General features: G+C 43.4%; 1 protein-coding gene across 1 annotated transcript in view; it reads left to right on the top strand.

Annotated features, from left to right (window-relative positions):
* LOC122733663 (transmembrane protein 182-like) overlaps nucleotides 1–20,831 on the top strand; it is a 55,884-nt gene that overhangs the window by 18,715 nt on the left and 16,338 nt on the right. The window contains exons 4-7 of the mRNA XM_043974248.1: nucleotides 1,773–2,005; nucleotides 6,021–6,138; nucleotides 9,723–9,821; nucleotides 12,244–12,381. Of these exons, the coding sequence (XP_043830183.1) occupies nucleotides 1,853–2,005; nucleotides 6,021–6,138; nucleotides 9,723–9,821; nucleotides 12,244–12,381 (508 nt within the window). The 5' untranslated portion in view covers nucleotides 1,773–1,852. The remainder of the gene's footprint in view (nucleotides 1–1,772; nucleotides 2,006–6,020; nucleotides 6,139–9,722; nucleotides 9,822–12,243; nucleotides 12,382–20,831) is intronic.

Below are 20,831 nucleotides of genomic sequence, written 5' to 3' on the forward strand. Positions count from 1 at the left end.
TATCTATATCTATCTCTATCTCTATCTATCTTTCTGTACATGTTTGCATATTGTCTCCCCAATTAGATCATGAGCTTCTTGAGGGCAGGGACTCTCTTTTCCCTTTCTTTATATTTCTAGGGTTTAGGATAGCAGTACAGTGTCTATTAGGTGCTTAATAAATTCTTGTTGATTTTACTTAGAGTTCTTAAGTCTTTCAAAGCTGTTCATTTTTAGTGTTGTTATATAAATTGTATTTTGTATATTGTATAAATTGTTTTTCTGTATAAATGTTATAGGAATTGTTTTCCTGGTTCTGCCTACTTCACTCTGCATCCATTCATAAAGTTTTCCAAGTTTTCTCTGAAATAATCCCTTTCTTCATTTTTTATGGCACAATGGTATTCCATTACATCATATACCAGAATTTGTTCAACTCTTCCCCAACTGATGGACATTCTCTTGGTTTCCAGTTCTTTGCCACTACAAAAAGAGCTGTCATAAGTATTTTTGTACATATAGGCTCTTTTGCTTTTCCTTTAATCTCTTTGCAGTATAGACCTAGTAGAGGTATTGCTTGGTGTCTTTGGAAACATAATTACAATTTTTCCAGAAAATCTGGGCCATTTCCCAGCTCCACCAGCAGTGCATCATCCTACCATCAAGACTCTTTGTCATTATTGAAGAGAATCTCCCCTGGCCCTGCCATCCCTTCCAATTGGCCAATACTTTCCTCCCATCTTCTGGTCCTCCCATCTTACTCCTAGGCTGCTTGCTTCTCTTGAATCAATCAGATGCATTTGAATTTGTCTGGGCTCTTCAGCCTTCCCATCCATTTTAACATAGCTCAGTTCCTGTGCTGGGCTAAGACGGGACAGAAAGCACATTGATTTTTTAAAAAAAATGTTATAGTTACATTCTGAGTACAAAGAGGAGAAGAGAGAACTTTCAGTCTTTCTATCAGGCCTATATGCAAAGTAAGTACATGTCTGGATAGTGCCTCTTTTCACTCAGTAACTAGATGCCTTGAGCTAGATGCTGGGGCTCCAGAGCTGAAATGTGATTGTCATAGAGTGCCTTTGTTCAAGGAGTTTACCTACAGATTGTCACACTCACTGGCAATCTTCTAGGCCACCGTTTATTTCTTTTATCAATTTTACAAAAGAAACTATGTGGGATGAAAGAAGCCACTAGCACTTGTTTTTCTAGCCTTTTTCATTCAATCCAATTCAATTCAACAGGCAGTTATTGAACACCTACTATGTGCAAGGCACTGTGCTAAGTACTAAGGATACAAAGCAAAACCCAAGCAGGCCCTGCCTTCAGTGAGATTCCATTCTTTCAAGGGGGATATCTGGATTCCCATGGCCATATAAGTAAACCTATGCTACAGTGTATGTAAGGCAGGACAAAGTCATTTCAGGAAGTAAAAAACCTTAACAGTTGGGGAAATCAGGGAAGATCATTCTTATTTAGGAGGGAAACTTAAGCAGTGCCTTCAAAGTACCTGTGCAAAGGTATGGAAAGTAGAGACCATGAAGGGGAATAATATGCACTTGGACTGCAAAGGTGTGTGGGAGCCAGCCTTCATTGGGGAATCAAATGTGTCTTTTTCCCCATTGGATCCTTTGGGCCACACTTGTGGAACCTTTTGGCTAATACTCCAATGACTTGGCTGAACCAGGTCATCTTCTTTTAATAGCCCTGCTCCTGGAGCCCTCCACAACTTGGACCAATCCTAAAATGATATCCATCTGAGTCTTAAAATAGTACCCCTCCTCCCTGTATCCCAGTGCTGGGCAGTCCCTGACAGCTGGTCACTTCAGAGCTTCTCTCGTGGGGCACAGGGAGCAGCAAAGCCACTCGGTCGAGCATGAAAACTGGAATTGGCGCTCTGCTTGCAGGAGTTGTTGGTGTTATTGGTATTCTTCTGTTTCTCATCGCATTTGGAACAGAGTATTGGCTGCTAGCAACAGAGGCCTGTGGAGAGCTTGTATCTAAAAATGGAACTCTGGACACCGAGATGGTAAGTAGCCATTGGATGAACCTGATAAAAAGCCACCAGGGCTTCCCTCTAATGGCCTAAGAAAGAAATTTGGGTCCTAGGAAACTGACACAAAAATACTACAAGATGACTCTTAGGCTTTCCCTTTTCACTTGTATTTTTAGCACCTGGCAATGATTGAAACTATTAGGTATAGGCAAGTACCTCCTAGAAAACACTGCCATTGGGAGGTCTAAGTAAGGCCTAAGAGGGAAGGAGAGGCCCACTGGTGATCTGGACTCATAGACCTGCTTAGGAGGCAGGGTATCTGGGTTCTATTTCTCACTCTGCCACTCCCTAGCATGTGACTTTGGTCAAGTCACTTGTTTCTTATGAGCTTCAGTGTCCCCCTCTGTAAAACAAAGGGGTTGGCCTAGATGTTACCTAAGTTCTCTCTCCACTTTGAATGGTCTAGGGTCCTAGTGGCTTACCAGCAAATCGTGGTAGGTTGAAGTGTCAGGAGGGATATTTTACTTACTTGAAGATGATACTTTAGGTTCTCTAAATGTTTGGGGCTCTTATCTCTCTTTCCTATTTCAAAGCAAATCTCATATTTAAAAAATAGTTTTGGTCCAGACCTGCAATTTCATCAGTGTAGGGAGCTCCTTATGTGGAAACTCCCTCCAGTGGTGCATAATGGCAACTTGTCTACAGCTTGCAATTTGGAGAGTTGACTGGGGCCTTGAGAAGGTAGGTGACTTGGCCAGGTCCACACTGCTGGTCTGTGTCAGAGGCAAGCCTTGAACCCAGGTTAGTTTGTCTCCAAGACTAGCCCCCTCACCATTATACCACACAGATTCTCGTCAACCATATACCTTAAGCAGTAGATCAGGGACTTATGTGTTTGAGGAATTTGGCAAAGCAAATGTCCAAGAAGGCTTAGAGAGAAAAATTGATCCCAACATTCCATTCCATTGATTATAGTGTTATTAATCACAAAGGAAATGGCTTCTAGTATTAAACTCTGAAGGAGAACTTTCTCCCCCCAGACCTCTGAAAGCAGCCTTTGTTTGGTTTGAACTGTGATCTACCCCAAAGGGTTCTTTCATTGCCCAGTTCAGATGCAGACCTGTATAGCTTTGCTCAACAGTGTCATGATGCTCATGTTTAATGATGTTCTAAGGCAGCGTGGCATAGGAGGAGATCCCAGAGTAAGCAGGAACTGGGTTCAAGGCCTGCATCTGGCACATGCTCCCCATCATCTGAAGCTCTCATTGAGGGCAGCTCCCTCAGACCAGAGTTGCTGAACTGTATCTGGGATGGCAGCCTTGCACCAGGGTCTGGGTGAACAACAGCCAAAATCAAGGCCATTATCGTGTACATTTGGGGTACATATCTGTATGAGCAGCCTCAATGTCACCCTTTTCTTCCTTAGTTGGGGGTGGGGGAGCTGTCTGCTTGTACTCAATAGAAAAGGAGCTTACTGACCCTGTCTTACACAGAAGTGTCATAGTCTTGGTCCTCAGAAAAATTGACAGTCAAAACCACAGGCTTTGCAGTCTCCACTTCCCTTTTCCTCATCAGTGGGACCTTTCTGCCCCATGATCTGATGCCCCTCTAATTGTAGAATTCCAGGTGTTTGGGAGGAGGGGCGTGGGGAGGTAGGGCTTTCCTGGCAAAGCTGGACTCACAATACTAGGCAGATAATACTACGAAAGGATTTCCCTCCCTAGTCTCTAGTTGGGGATTGTCAATATACTCAAGGAGGAATTCCAGAGGAGTTACACATAGTGGTAGAATCCTCTGTGAGGCATTTTAGTCTCTGAATTTAACATGTGTCCAAATATAGGCTGTAGTTTTCCCCGGATCCATCTTGTATAAAACCTGATTGTGGCCTACCATTAGTGTTAGTTTTGAGTGCCCATCTCTTTTTTATTTCAGAGAGATCTCATTTTGGGGGTATAGCTTGTTTTTAGCAAAGGCCAGTATCTAGGCGAATAATAAAACTCCATTTTAATGAAAAATAAATCCACAATTCAAACTTGACACTAATCCAGTCTTACCTACCTCCTAGTTCCTCGTAATTAATGAAGTTTGACTATTTAACAATTCAGCCTTTTGTTCAGTCACTGCCATCCTGGCCAAGGAACTTGTCAAAACAAGTCGCCAATCTACAATGGCTGCCCAGTTTTCCATGCAGCAGGCTCACCTGGAGCCATTCTGTCCAAATGATGAGGATGGTGCATCAAGAGACCAGGGGAATCCTGGATCTCTGCCCATTGGACAGCCATAGAGACATAGGGGGACAGATGGTTTCACAGAGGTTTGCAAGATGTTTCTTAGTGGGACTGGAGCATTGCAGTTAGTTAAACTGAAAGCTTGTGTCCAAATGGTATTTGGATACAGCCTTAAGAAAAAACATCTAAATCTGAGTTGACAATGGGAAGGATATTCAAACTAATATCCCAGTTTGGGAATAGAGTGTTTTAGGGAATTGTTTCTCCCTCCCCCCCAGGAATTTAACCATTTTTAACCAGGAGTTAAACCATTGGTGGGATGGTGCTTATTCTTGTCTGTAAATAAGTATTGTTTGCAACTCCCACCAAGTATTTAGGTCTTTATCACTTAGCTGATTTGTAGTCACAGAGTCTCAGAGTGGGAGGGGTCCTGGGGGCTATCTAGGCCAAAGCACACCTGAACAGCATTCCCATTTTGAACATCCAGACCCAACAAGTGGTCATCCAGCATCTTCTTGAAGACCTTTAATGAGGGAGCAGCCACCACCTCCTGAGGTGCCCTTTACACTTTTGGGCAGCTCCAGTTCTTAGGGAGTTTTTCTGCCACCCTGCCCCCTTCCCCATCTCCTGGTTCGGCCCTCTGGGGTCAAGCAGGACATGTCTATTCCCTCTTCCAGACAAGAAGATGTTTGATGGCTTTGGGTCTCACCTCTTTTCTCCTCTCCAGGTCTTTTCTCCTCCATGCTACACACCCCACATCTCCATATTCCTTCACTGGATCCTCATCTGTCATGACCTCAGGGTCATTTCTGATCCTTCTTGTCCTCATCTGGATCCCCTCTGGCTTGGTCCAGGGCAGGGCCGTTGGCTCTCTGGGCCTGGAGACTGCATGTCTCCAAATGCAAGCTAATAGGCTCACAGTATCTTGGGGGTTGCCATAGTTTACAACTGACTTTTTTTTTGTTGTTTGTTTTTTTGGTGAGGCAAAGGGGATTAAGTGACTTGCCCAGGGTCACACAGCTAGTAAGTGTTAAGTGTCTGAGGCCGGATTTGAACTCAGGTACTCCTGACTCCAGGGCCGGTGCTCTGTGCACTGCACCACCTAGCTGCCCCTACAACTGACTTTTACAGAGCTTTCACTTCAATAGCATCTCCATAGAATTTTCAGGCAAGCTCATCTCCCTCACTTGTACTTGTGAAGTTGTGATTGTTTTTTAGCCCAAGCGTAAGACTATATTTATCCCCTTTGATTTTTACCCTATTTGCTCTCTCCCATTGTTCTAGACTGTCAGGATCTTTTTGGATGCTGACTCTCTTGTCTCATGTGTTAGCTGGCCCTCCCAACTTAGTGGCATTTGCACATTGGATGGGTGTGCCTTCTCTAAGGTCCCCACCTTTGTCTCCCTAGCCTATAAAAAAGCTAACTAGCAGAGGTCTCAGTGCCGATGCCCACAGGGGAGGGGAGGAGGGGGCTGAACTGGTTGACATCAAACTATTACTGACTGCCCCTTGGCTGTGGGCTATTGTCAGAAGACCTGGGTTTAAATCTTGGCTCTGCTCTTTTCTTACTAGCTCTGGTGCCTTGAGGGCATGACTTCGCTCTCTGAGCCTTTGTCTTCTCATCCAATAAAATGATTTCGTGATTTCTCATGGCCCTGAATCAGGGTGCACTCTGGGCCTGGTCCTGTGAACTGAGTTTGCTTCCCACTTCCTGGAAAGCTAAGGCAGCCTTCCAACCAGTGTGAGAACTCCACATCCAAGCTGGACTTCTCTTTGGTAGGGCCACAACTTCTAATGTTGCCATGTTTTGTTTCTTATAGGAAGGTGTTTCCAGAGACTTCTCGAGAGGTGTTCTTACATTCCACCATGAAGGCTTCTTCTGGAGATGCTGGTTCTCAGGAGAGGGCACCCATGGGAATGTCTGGAAATTCTGGTTCAGTGAGTACAACTGACAGAGACTTGCTCATGACTTTTGGGAAGCTCTCTCTTCTGTGGGGATTATTAATTGGAGGGTAGTGAATAGTAGGTGCTGGGCTTCAATTCTAAGAGGCCTGTGCCCAGAGGATACCACTTTTTGTTTTTATTCACTGGTTTCTACAGAAGACCTATGGCCATTTTAGTTTGTCAGAGGGCCAAATTCTGGCTTGGCTGCTCAGTACCTATGCAATCTTTGGGCAAGTCACTTAACCTCTGTTGGCCTCAGTTCTGTCAATGGTCAAATGCATGGGGTGGACTAGATGATCTGTAAGACCCCTTCTATCTCCAGATGAATGATCCTGTAAGCTATAAAACTCATCCATCCACTAATCAAGCATTTATTAAATACTGACTGTGTGTTGGGCATTGGGCTAAGCCAATGGTTCTTTTTTTTTGGTGAGGCAATTGGGGTTAAGTGACTTGCCCAGAGTCACACAGCTAGTGTCAGGTGTCTGAGGCTAGATTTGAACTCGGGTTCTCCTGAATCCAGGGCCAGTGCTTTATCCACCAAGCCACATAACTGCCCCTAAGCCAGTAGTTCTTAAGCAGGGATCAATAGACCCCTTGCTCAATGGACAGATTTCTGTGGGTCCATGAACTCGGATGGGATAAAAAGTACCACTTTACTTCAATATAATTGGTTTTCTTTGTAATTCTATGCATTTTATTTTATACAGTTAAGAATATGATTCTGAGAAGGGGTTCTTGGGCTTCACCAAACTGCCAAAGGGAACCATGGTACAACAATGGTTAAGAATCCTTGTGCTGGGGGGCAGCTAGGTGGCGCAGTGGATAAAGCACCGGCCTTGGATTCAGGAGTTCCTGAGTTTAAATCCGGTCTCAGACACTTGATACTTACTGGCTGTATGACCCTGGGCAAGTCACTTAACCCCCATTGCCCCACCAAAAAAAAAAAATTAAAAAAAAAAGAATCCTTGTGCTAATCACTGGGGATAAAAAGGAAAATAAAAAAATAGTCCCTGCCCTCAAGGAGCTTACATTCTAATGAGAGAGACAACTTGTATATAAATAGGTACATACAGGATATGTAAAGAGTAGTTACTCACTGTCTACTGGTTAATCCCAGAGATGGCCTTTGAGCTGAATCTTGAAGGAAGTCAGGGATTTGAGGAGGGAGTGCATTCCAGGCATGGGGGACAATCATTGCAAAAGCCCAGAGGTGGGAGATGGAGTGTCGTGTATGAAGAATAGCAAGTATGTCAGTATGCCTGGATGTGAATGGAGGGGTATAATGTGAAAGAAGACTGTAAAGGGAGAAAGAGGTGAAGTTTGAAACAATTTAAGTAACAGAAGTTTATATTTGATCTCAGAAGAAAAGGGATCAGTGGAGTTTGGCAGGCTGGGGAATGAGCTGGTGAGCTCTTTGGCCTGGCCAAATAAATTTGGCTGCTGAGTGGAAGATAGACTGGGGGACTTGCGAGAAGGGTTGGGGCAATCTATTATAGGAATCTATTATAATAGTCCAGGTGAGTAGAGATAAGATCCTGGACTCAAATGGTGGTGAGAAGGGGATGCATACGAGAAATGTTTTGAAGGGACAATGGACAAGATTTGGCAACTAGATTAATAGATGGGGTGAGTTCAAGTTAGGAGTCAAGGATGGTACCTAGGTCACAAAACTGGATGATGGGAATATGGTGGCACCTTTGAAAGTCATAGGGAAGTTTGGAAGAGGAGAAGGTTGGGTGGGGAGATCATGAGTTCAGTTTTGGACATGTAATGTAGAGTCCAGGTCTCCCTAATCTGGGCTTTAGTTAACCCATCTGTAAAATAAAGTACCTTCTCACTCTAAGCCTATGGTCCTCTGATATTTATGATCTATTATGTGGCCAGCCTTCTGCTAGGCATTGTGGGGAATACAGGGGAGCATAAGGAACATAAGACACTTGCAGTCTAGTCTGGATCCAAGCTATGAACAGAGGCTTTGGAGTTCTTCTAATACCACCCATTCCTGAAACAATGCCCACCATGCCCTTGAGAAGTGGTCATTCAGTCTTTATTGAAAAACCTCCATAGAAGAGGAACACCTGTCGTACCTCGAGGTGGCCCATTCTATTTGGCCCACAACTATAATTTGGCTTCTTTGGGACTTCTGCTGCCTTGTGTTCTCTAGGGCCAGGCCAAACCAAACTGGTCTAGTTCCTAATCCCTATGACCACTCTTCACATACTTGAAGGTATCAATCATGTCCTCTGGGCCTTCTCTTTGCCAGGCTAAATATCCCTACTTCTTTCACGGTGTCCTTCTTTGGGATGACCTTGGGGCCTGATCAGGGGCATGACCTGATTTTAGGAAGATGAATCTGTCAAGGTGTGGGGTGGAAGGAGGTGCTGAGAGACCAGTTAGCAGCAGGGCCAAATGCAAAAACCATTAGGAAGGAAGTCCTTAAAGGGTTCAACACCTCTTTGGTGGCAGAGAAGGAGGAATCAAAGAGGAATTTGGTTCCAAAGGAGGCTGAGGAGGAGAATGATAGTGCAGTTGCTAGAAATGTTTCCCATGTGAGGGTCTCCTTCTGGGGAGTGTGTCAGACCTGGGCCGCAAACTTGGTGTGTTAGGTGCACGTGTAGAGCCACACGCTTCATGGTTTTCATCACACACTTCACTAGAGAGCTGACAGCCCCTCATTCCCTTGTTTGGCATTGATTAGAATAGAAGCAGATTAGGCCCAATTATTTTGATCCCCTTGTACTAATGATAATCCATTGGATAAGAGTTCCAGAGACGTCTGGGTAAGGACAAGTGTCCACTTATTATGATGTGCTCCTCTTACCTAGGGAACATTGGAAAAGAAGCGCCTCTCATTAATGAGTAATTGCAGCAGTCTCATTAATCACTCAGCACATCTCTAGTGCTCATGACCCAGGATGGCATTTCCCTTGGTGTTGCTGGAGACACTGGCCAGTCTTTCTAGCAGCCAGTGACTCAGTTCCCTTCCAGATGGTTTGGCACATGTTTCATGATTATGGATTCTACTTTGGAGAGTGCTGTGGCACACTCTTATATCTTGAGTTGGAAAATAGATAAACAGTGAATGTGTCCAATTGTACTTTGTGGCCAATCTGGAGTGATGGCTTCGGGGACTTCTTTGGAGGCTGCTTCCTTCTGAGCCTCAGTGTCATTGCTTCCCTCCTTGAGGATGGGTAATCAAGGGTGACTGCATTAATTCGAACCCTGCAGTGGCCAATTACACAAATGTACAAAAGGAAGTCTGGGTGTGGGAACTCCCTCTACCAAAGCAGATTGCACAACTCAGCTGTGACTCAATAGATGGTCTTGCAGGTTTGCCTGAGACACACAGAGGATGTGATTTGCTCAGGAAGTATCAGAGGTGGGATTTACATCCAGGTCTTCCTGACTCCAAGCCCAGGGCACTATCCACTATACTCCAACTACCTCTATAGTCAGGTCCTAACTAATTATCTTTATCTGTTTTGTCAGTTGTTAAATGTATAATTTGCAGAGGCTTAAGATTTGTCAGATTGGATGCTTGTTAGATTCTAATCAGTTTTTTTTCCCTTTTGTAGCTAACCAACCTCGTACCAAGCACTGCCGCCCCGGTTATCTCTTTCCTATGCCCATTGCTCTGGGACCTTTACCACATCCTTCTTATGATGCTACTGCCGGTGAGTTTGGAAAAGTCTGCTTAGGACTCATGTTTCTTCCTCTCCTCCACCCTGACCTTTGTACTCAGTCTCATCTTGCTTTCCAGCATTGTAGACACAGAACAAAAATATGCCATACACACGGAATGATCCAAAACCTGTTGTCTCAATGGACTACCAAAGCAAAGTTGTCAGTTGGATCCTTATATAGGCCAGTTGGCTTTGCCTTGTGGCCCTGAATTCCTCCAGCCACCTCTTAGAAGATAGGTGGCAGTGAGTGTGTGAACTCATTCCTGCCACAGGGAAAATGATTCCAAACCCATTCCCTACTAATGGATGCTGGAGATGTTCCTTTCCATGTGGAAGGTGAGCATCCTCCCTCTATCCCTTGTACTCTCCAGAGTCGGGGCAGTTTGGGAATTTTTATTGTTTCCAGGATTTCCACAGACAGGGCTAGCCTACTGGTGATGAGCCTATCCATACTTAACTAGGCTAAGCTAAGTGAGGCCTTGGAAAGCAGAATCATAGTGTTGCTGGGACTGCACTTAAGGCCTTTCTAACGTTTGAAGTTGGCAGAACCAGGACTTTGGGTGGGAAAGAGAGGACAGCAAATCTCACCAGCTTGAGGCCATCTGCAACCATCCACTTAGCTTTTGAGGTCTTTGTCCAAAGAGCCAGAAGTGGGTTGTGCTGGCTTGGCTCTGTCATGGAGGTTTAGTGAAAGACATGGACAAGGGTTGCACAGGATAAATAGGCATGATTGGGGCATGATGTGCATGACTGGAGGGAGTGTCCACAGTGACAAAGTCTCAGATCAACTGGAGTGTATGGAATGCAGCATACTTTCCCTTATAGATGCACAAAATGTGTGTGCTTGAGGTGGAAGGAAGCAAAAAAGGTACCAAAAAGAACCCTATTTATGAGAACAAAAATGTGAGGTCCTTGTCCAGTGACCAACAAGTGAACCATACTGGGTGACTCCTTCTGGTAGAGTTGTGGGGACACATGCACTCATGTATGGGGCTCAGGAAGGACTTTGTCTAAGAGGTAGCACTGGAGTTGAGCCTTATAGGGAACTAGGGATTCCCAGAGGTCAAAGGTAGCAGAGTGTTTTCAGTCAAAGGGAACAATCCCTAGGAAGGCCAGGGGCAGGACCCAGAGGCACATAATGTCAGATACATGGAATAGCATGGAAGCCAGTTTGACTAAAACAGAGTGTGTGAGAGGAAGTCATGGGAAAGCATTCTAGAAAGATAGGCTGGCACCAAAAATGAAATCAATCACTAAGACCTTGGTTCTGGATAGTAAATGCCCATAAACTGTAGAATGACCAAACAGATTGTGGTACATGAATGTAATGGGATATTATGGTACTATAAGAAACAATGATCATGATCATCTTTTTGTTAATGTTTTTTTTTTTTTTTTAGTGAGGCAATTGGGGTTAAGTGACTTGCCCAGGGTCACACAGCTAGTAAGTAAGTGTCAAGTGTCTGAGGCCGGATTTGAACTCAGGTACTCCTGACTCCAGGGCCGGTGCTCTATCCACTGCGCCACCTAGCTGCCCCAGGTGTACTCTTTTTTAGGGATGAGAAAGCACTTTCCTCCAATGAGATAAGGGATGGTAAAGTGCTCTGAAAATGTATCATATGTTACCCTAACACAGAACATTATGATGTTTATGACTGATTCAGTGTTAGCCCCGGGCATAAGTGGATTTGAACTCTCCTTGAAACTGTCTGTCCCAGTGTAATGATCTGTTCTTGCATTGAAACATATTCCCCAACTTCTGGCCCAGATGTTTGGCAAAGACAGAAGAAGAAGAGAATTGTAGACCAGCTTGTGATCTCAGTGGAACACCAGAGGTGATGAGGCAGAGGGCTCTGCATCTGGAAAGTGATGGTGATTCAGGCTCCAAAGTCCATTTTTGCCTAAAGAGCAAAGTGATTTGAGAAGGAAATAGACTTGATCTCTATTCATCATCCAGATGTTACCAGTGCTCCATTTTACTTTGGATTCTTGGGGTTAAGGTTTGAAATGATGTACAAATGAAAGGTGTAATTATTACTCGATAAGGGGATCTCTTTGTGGAGAAGCCATTGCTGAATCCTTGGATTCACTGGTTATGGATTGAGTCCAGTGAGATAACTTCGTAGGGTTTGGCAGTCTCCTTCTGGTGTATCTGCCAGGTGAGTTTGGGAAAATATATCATCAGGATAACACCAAAGCAATAATGCAGTCCAGATTTATTTGGCCATGGGAGAGAGAAGGAAGGGAAAGCAAATTGGAGGGGCCGAGAAACATTAGTTCCATGTGGGCAAACATGTGAGTCATACCATCGCTGTTGGAGTTCAAGTTTGGTTCAGGAGACAGCCATGGCCTTCTGCTGCCCTCATGGCATTTTCTCAATCATGTCATTCATTTTCTTCTCTCAATTGTCTAGTGTACCGAGGGTTCTGGACAGTTTTCATCGTGCTAGGTGTTACTGCCAGCTTGGTGGGCGTGTTCCTGCTGGTGTGTGGGGCGCCATTTGTCAACGCTCGGCTTTATAAATTTGGTGGGATCTTCCTTATCACCTCAGGTAAGATGTGAAGAGATACTGAGAGAAAGACTTTGTTTGTGTTTGGGGCTGAGTGCTTATGGGATAAAAGCCCTAGCGAGTCAAGAAAAGCTGGAGAGAACCAGGGAGAACACACTCCATTTGGAATCAGGTCCCAGGTTCAAACTTTCAGTTGATTGTTTCCTACCTGTGTGCCCTTGCCCAAGGCCTTTAATCACCCCAATAAAGGAAGGGGTTGAACTAGATGATCCCTAAGGTCCCACCTACCTCTAACTTTATAAAGATTGTCATAAGTGAGTGCTAAAAACTGGCTGGGAGATTTAAAAAATTTTGTAATAGATTTTATTAAAAGCTTTCGTTTTTAGATTATTTATGTTTTTCAGTGTATCCTCCTCTCCCAGAGAACCATCCCCTATAACAGAATTAAAAAAAAGATTTAAAAAGCCTCCTTTAATAAGAATAATCAACGCATAGAAAAAGCCAGCATTTCCTGCAGTGTTCCATGCCCATAGGCTCCCATATCTACAAAGAGAGAAGGAAGATGTCTTCTTAGATCTCTTTTTTGAGCTCAAATTCCAGCATTATAATTTCATAGCAGTCAGCTTCAATGGTTTTATTGTTCTTTTCTTTAAATTGCCAATAGCCATGAGGAACATTGTTTTCCTGCTTCCATCTCACCACTTTGCATCAGTTCATATGAGTCTTCCTATGCTTTTGTGTATTCATCATGATCATTGTTTCTTATAGTACCATAATATCCCATTACATTCATGTACCACAATCTGTTTGGTCATTCTACAGTTTATGGGCATTTACTTGGTTTCCAGCTTCTTGCTACTACTAATAGAGTGTTAACATATTGGGTGGGTCTACTAACCTACCTCAGACATTTATTAATTGTGTGACCTGAAATAAGTCATTGAACACTCTGCCTCAGTTTCTTCATCTGCAGAATGGACTCACTGACCTCTAAGGTCTGTTCTAGTTCTAAAGCTACAATCTGAAGATCCTTTGACCTACACCTGCATCTTTGATCATACCTCTGCTTATGAGCTGATTACACCATAAGTCTGTGGTACCTCATTTCTGGGGCTCTGGCTGAGCAAACAATATGGAGTGGCTCTCAATGAAAGGAATATGTCCCACTGTCCTTCCACATAGAAATGAGGGGCTACTTGGAACACACACATGGATGTGAACTGAGAGATTTGCACTATGGGGTTTCTAAATGTCCCTCTTGGGCCCTTTGTAGTGCATTTGAAATTTGCTTCATAGGATCAGAGACTTAGAGTTAGATGAGACCTTGGAATCCATTATGTTGAACCTCCTTATCTTACACATGAAGAAACACAGGACTAGAAGGGAAAGTGACTTACCATATAATAATGACAATCGTCCTCTTCCTCCAAGCTAACATTTATATAGCACTTCCTATTCTCCAAGCACTGTGCTAAAGGCTCCATAGCTGTTATCTCATTTGATCCTCACAGCAACCCTGTGAGGGAAGTGCTATCATTATCCCCATTTTACAGATGAAAATACTGAGGCAAACAGCCAGGGCCAGCTCTAGGCTCTATTGTCTGACACCTCTGCCCCTTGCCTCCACTTCTTCCTGAGTTTTAGAGCATACATAGACAAAAATGAAACACAAATTAGTTTCTAGGCCCTTTTTTCTTTTTCTTTTTTTTTGCGGGTCAATGGGGGTTAAGTGACTTGCCCAGGGTCACACAGCTACTAAGTGTCAAGTGTCTGTCGTCGGGTTTGAACTCGGGTCCTCCTGACTCCAGGCTGGGTGCTTTATTCATTGTACCACCTAGCTGCCCCTACTAGTCCCTTTTAAAGGACAGGTTTGGAAACGTGGCAGGGGAGAAAGCATTAGGATACTGGACACCTGTCGGGGGTCAGGACAGAGTTCTACTGAAAGAGGGAAAGGGAAGAATGGGGAGGCTGGGAAATCCACGACCAGCTCAGCCTACTTGGCCATATGCTTAGCGCTGAACTTATGCCATCTTTTGGAACAGGAATACCAAGAGTGGGAATTTAGTTGTCTTGCTGTCATCTCTAGGTGAATTTCACTAGTTTGTGAAAAAGGAAATTTAAAAGGGCCTTATGCCAAGGCATAAAGGCCTTCCTCGAAAATTGTCACTGAGCTAATTAGCAGGAACACTTGATTTCTGAGCCAACACCAGCTGAATGTACCAAGGCAGAAGAGAGAAATGGAGTATTTTGCTGAGTTTTCTAGGCCCTCTGTCCTCTGAGGCCATTTGATTGGAAGGGCTTGTCATGGAAACTTACGCAGAGTCCACTTGCCCTGTCTAGTATCAGGGAAAGAATTCATCTCACCTCAGGTCCTAAATGTCCTTTCATTCTGAGGATTGCTTCCCATTGGCTCCATATGGAAAGAAAGCCGGGGGTGGGGGGGGGAGGAGAGGGAGCACAAAGGTTTTTTTCTTACATGCCCAGGCTATACTAGCCTTTAGTAGGAAGAAAAAAAGAACAAAAATACCAACTAAAAGTACCAAATAAAAGTAAGAGATTGAGTGTATACACACACACACACACACACACCCCACACACCCCAAATCAGCAAGCTTCTAGAGTTTGTTGTGATCTCAGGATATATTCAACCCAGTCATTTATACCTTTTCCATCTCCATCTTTGGTCCTGAACAATGATAATTTGTGTTAAGAATTATAACTGACATTCTGCAATAATCTCAGTTAAGCAGAGCAAGATGCCTACTATAATTGCTAAAGCAGAAAGAGCAATTTTAGCTGTGTAATAACATAATAGATAGGCAGCATGTTTTAGTGCAAGGGGTCTTCACCTTGCTTGTGTCATGGGCCCCTTTGGCAGTCCAGTGAATCATAATTTTAAATGCCTAAAATAAAAATATATAATTACAAAGGAAACCAATTTTATATATATATATATATTTGCAGGGGGCAATGAGGGTTAAGTGACTTGCCCAGGGTCACACAGCTAGTAAGTGTCAAGTGTTTGAGGCCAGATTTGAACTCAGGTCCTCCTGAATCTAGGGCTGGTGCTTGATCCACTGCACCACCTATCCACCCATGGAAACCAATTATATTGAAATGTAGTTAACAAAACATAAAAAAAACAAACAAAAACAAGTTCATGGAGTCCAGGTTATGGAATATTATGTAGTAAATAGATGGTCAGCATTGAAATCAGAAGGGTCTGGATGTAAGTCATGATTCTGATACATTCCAGCTATGTGAGACCGTGGTCAAGTTGAGGGTCTAGACTGTAAGTTGCAGATGAGTTGTGTTGCATCAAGGGATGGAGTGTCACATTGGGAGTTCCCCATACAGATGGTATGGTAGATCTAGGCTCAAAAGAGAAAAGGGTGTGGGCATCAGCCAGGAGGGGAGGAAGCCAGCTTAGTTCACTTGGCTGTATTCAAGCAGAGCCGGAATAGACATTTGTCAGGGATGTGGCACAAGAGACCCTTGTAGTGGATAGGAAGTTAGAGGATATGACCTTGAAGATCCCATACAGATCTAAGATTCTGAATTTTGGAAGGAGTTTCAAGCTAGCTCTCAGTTAACCAGAATATTAAATTATTCAAAGCCCCAATTCCCATGGAACCATTAAAGTCAACCAGAGATTGGGTGCATTATAAGCATTCTGTGGCTGAATCTTCATACAAGCATTAAGTTGTAGGGAAAGTTTAAAAAAAACCCACTTGAATAACTTCACTTGTCGCTGTGATTGAAACAGTCTGGAAACAGCATGTGAAGGCAAACTGAACTTATTTCTCCTAGCTGATCTGAAGCTCAATTCTGCTCACCCCAGGACAGAGTTCTCCTTATGTTCTCAGGAGCCATTGTCTGGGCTCCATCACTGGCTGGGAAGCTAGACTGCAGCGTGTACATCTGTGTGGGGCTGTTGTGTTCTGCTTGCTTTGATTGACTGTCTGAGGTGGTTATGAGGCCTGCTCGGGTCTGTGGCCACCGTAGCCCTTAGCTAGGATGTTGTACCCACTCCATGGAAGCTCAACACATGTTGAGAGAAACGTAGTCTTTGACGGGAAGCTGAGTCTTCCTGATCTGAGAGTGGGGTTTTGAGATTTCTAGAGCAGAGAGCAAAGTTGGCCTTTAGTCTTTATTAGGAGCCATTTGCCAGAGACATGGGCCTCTCTGAGGTAAAGGCCAAGACCCCAACAGCTCTGATCAATTTATATTCATTTTGGCTTGGTTTCTGGCTTTATATTCTTGGAATCCCAGTGTTCAAAATGCTCCGCTGATTTGTTTTCCCATTTACCCCTATCTTTCTGGAATCTCAAAGTTAGATATCTTGAACTTGGTCTCAGTTCTCTGCAGCCTTATTATTGCCCTTGTCTTCCATTCCAAGATTTGCCGTTCTGCTTCTTAACAAATCCAGCTTATCCGTAGGGAGGTTCGGTGACTTCTCCACAGGACTTCCCTGTGAATACATGCACCAGGGTCCTCAAGTTAGCTCTTCCCTTCCCACCTCCCCTCTCACCTGTCCTTTAGTCAGAAGTGACCTCTTCTTGGGAACTCTCATGACACTTGGTTTGAGCGGATCACATTTATTTTGTCTGGGCATCATTTGCGTACATGCCTTATCTCAGTGGGTACTTAGGCAATCATTTAGCCTCTCTGCACTCCAGTTTCTTGGTTTGTAAGATCCAGGGCATGATTTCTGGCTCCTTTGACCTCTCACTAGCTTTGCAGTACCTTGAGGACAAGAACCGGGCCTTATTCATGTTGGTCTAACCCTCCTGGGGTTTAGCCCAGGAGCCTACACATGGTGGCCTTTAAGGAATGTTTGCTCAATGAATCAATGGTTTCCAAGTTGATAAGACTGCTCAAGATGGTATTCCTTCATTCCTCCTTTTGGTGTAAATGTCAAAAGTAGCTTAGGAAAATATTGAAAATGCCGAAGAACTAATTGATTACATAATCTGCTCTATCACACTATCTCCTTTAGGATTATTTAAAACATCTCTCTACAATTTAAACTTGCTACTCCAAGAAATTTGTTATTAGAGCTTCTAAAACCTTTTGAAATAGACTTTCAAAAGGGGAAAGAAAGAAAAACAAAAGGACTTCTAAGACTTAGTGTAGTCTCTGATATGCATGCCTAGCCGAATAGAAATGGAATCACAGTTTTTAGAAAATGATAGAACTAATAGCAGTTGGATTTTCCTCCCTCTCTCCCTCCTTCCCTCCCTTCTCTCCCTTATATATTTTCACATTTTTGAAAAAAGTTTGACTGGGACATAGAGAACATGAAAAGAAGTGGTGGGATATCAGATTGGCAAGGCAGGCTGGGGCAGATCACAGAAAGTCTCTAATGCCAAGTCAGAGAATTTGGACTTTATTTGAGACAGTGAAAGATGTTGAAAGTTTTAGAATATGGGGGTATCATGGATTAGAGCGACAGTCTAAAAAGACAGCAACTCTTCATGCACAATCCTGCCAGTGAGGACCCTGAAGTCACATGATTCCTTGTGGTCACATCCTGAATGTGCCAGCCAGGAGCTAGATAACCATTTGGCAGAGAGGGGGGAGAATATGAGAGGGGGAGTTTGAGGTAAAGGTTTTTCCTTGCTTCGGGCCTGGCATTTTTTCTATGCTTTTGGGTGTATTGCAAATGGGAGGGAGAAGAAGACTACTGTAGTCCAGGGAGGGGCTCCTGAACTCCAGAACTCCAGAACTAGTGTGTTTGCAGTGACAGTGAATAGGAGGGCTCAGATGCCAAATAAACTGAGCATGTCAAGTGGGCAGCACTTGGTGCCCAGATGTGGGAGATAAGGGAAAAGGTTGGATCAAAGCTGATTGTAATGCTTCCAACCCTGGACAGAAATAGAGGAGTCCAGAGGAGGAGAGGCAGGCTCTGTCCTTTGAAATTGGATGCTTTCTGCTGTATCCCCTGGATGGAAGGCATTCCCTTCTCCTTTCCACCTGTCTTTCAAGGCCCCACCTGCTTAGCTCCACCTCCCCAATACACAGTGACCTCGCCTTCTTCAGAATTCCTTCTGAACTGGACGTCTTCACCACTCATTTGGTACCTTTACTGGGGTTTACACATCTATTCAAATAAAACATACAAAGGAATCTATTAAAATAAAATATACATCAGGAAAATATTTGTCTGTTTGAAAATATTTGTCTGTTTATGAATAAGCAACCTCTTCCTTCCCTGCCTTCTGCCACCTCCCACCCCACCCCACCCCTATCCCCACCTAGGTATGTCTCCATGGACAAGCCACTTACCCTTTCTGAGACTCAACTTCCACGTGTGTAAAACATTGATACGATCTCTAGCATATATTTCATAGAGCTAATGTATAGATTTAGAGTGGGAGGGACCTTAATGGTCATCTAGTTCAAATGCCCAATTTTACAGATGAGGAAACTGAGGCTCAAGTTGCTTAGGTGATTTGCTCCAGTTAGTAAATGACACATAAAACACTTCGTAAACTTTAAAGCACCATATAAATCTCAGTTATTGTTATTATTATTACCTCCCAATTAATATGGAAAGGAAGAAAATGCCCGTTAAATAGGGTCTTAAACTTTAAGAAAGGCAAGGCAGTGGTGAGAGAGGCTGCAGATTCATTTTTATCAGCTCTTTGTCTCCCACCCCATAGGAGGACCATATTATTTAGTCCATTACAGTAGGTATTGTATGTTAATGAAATAGAAATTGATTGTAAGAAGAATGCTTACCAAGGCTCACTTGCTAGCCAATTAATTTCATTTTAAATTACACAAGCAATAAAGGCTTAATTACATTCTTATCAATATATTGTATTTTGTGAAGAATGTGTGGCCATTTATACACACACACACACACACATACATATACACACAGAGTAATTTTGTTATAGCCGATTAATTGGTACTTTATGCCCATGTCCATCATATACAATGTAAATTATTTATTTGTGACCCTTATTTTCAAGTGGTCGCCCACATTATCATGGACAGCAGTGTTTAGGGCAGATAACATTTAACCCCTTAGCTACTGACCTTCATCAGAATGGAATTTCTCTTTGCCATGAAAGAAACAAAATGAACACCATCCCATGCTGTGGGGTCATAGGCACAAGACAGGTCCCCCTGGGATGGATGTGATTTAGATTTATATGAGTTCTCAAACTCACACCTATGTCCACTGGCAGAGCTTGAGAGGAAGCCTGTGATAAATAAGTCTGCCAAGGAACACAGTGAAATAAATCATGCTGCTAGTAATGAGTTTTTAATGCCTTACTTGGACATTGTGCAGGCCTGAGACTTGGTTCTAGGGAACAATGAAAGACATTTTTAGTCCAGGGGTTCTTGACATAGGGACCCTGAACTTGGTGTGGTTTTTTTCCTAAATATTTTGATAATTGTATTTCAATACAATTGGTATCCTTTGCAATCCTGTGCATTTAAAAACTTGATTCCAAGGTTTCCATAGGCTTTCTGTGGCTGCTGAAGGGGTACATAACCCCCCCCCCCAAGGGGGAAGAGCCCTGGCTCTAATTATTTGCCTTTTCAAGTCATCACCAAGTATTTATCAAGTGCCAACTCTGTGCCAGGCCTTTTTATGTTTCAGTAGACAGTAGCATGGGGTAGTAGGAAGGACACAAGGGCCTAGATCTGTATTCTAGCTCTGGCTTTTTCTAGTTATTTAGCCTTAGGCAAATCACTTCCCATCCCTCAGTCTCAATTTTTTTAGCTGTAAAATGAGATCCTTTTAGTAATACTGAGAAACAAGGTGGTAGAGTGTGCAGAGAACCAGATCCCGTGTCAGAAAAACCTTGGCTTCAAGTCCTGTTGCTTATAAAGTCCAGGACCATGTGGCCCTGGGCAGGCCCCTTAGCCTCTTAGTACACTGGCCTTCTCTCTAAGACTCTAAGTTGCAGAAGAAATGTGGGTAATCTTTGATGAAAGGTTCATCATCAGGAGATCCCTGCACCCAGGTCTGGACCCAAAATTGCTTATCTTGTCAACCTCAAAGTATTATTTTGGGCAAAGAAGCCAGTAAGCCTCATGTGCTAGGGAAACGTGAGTCATTATCGTTGTGAACTTGGTATTGTCACTTACTATGTGCTCAAAGTGCATTTATCAGAGTTCTAAAAGGAGTTAGATGAATGCCTTGCATTTATGGGGCACTTTTCAGTTTTTCAAAAGTTTTTAATTTCCTGGCACTGCTATTAACTAATTGGGACTTTGGGCAAATCATTTCCCTGCTTTATTCTTCAGGTTTTTTTCCTTGTAAAATGAAGGGATAGTTGGACTATATGACCTCTAAGGTGACATCTGGCTCCAATGGTCTTTGTTCTTTGGTTGCATTTTAATATTCACAGTATTTTGTAAGACCCAAATAGTAGGGGTTATTAACCTCTTTTATACATCAGGGAACTTAGGGCCAATGAGGTTAAGAGACTTACTTGAGTTGATACATGTGAAGAATGGGAATGATGGAA

This window comes from Dromiciops gliroides, chromosome X, assembly GCF_019393635.1.
Source record: "Dromiciops gliroides isolate mDroGli1 chromosome X, mDroGli1.pri, whole genome shotgun sequence".
In the NCBI taxonomy this organism is placed as follows: Eukaryota; Metazoa; Chordata; class Mammalia; order Microbiotheria; family Microbiotheriidae; genus Dromiciops; species Dromiciops gliroides.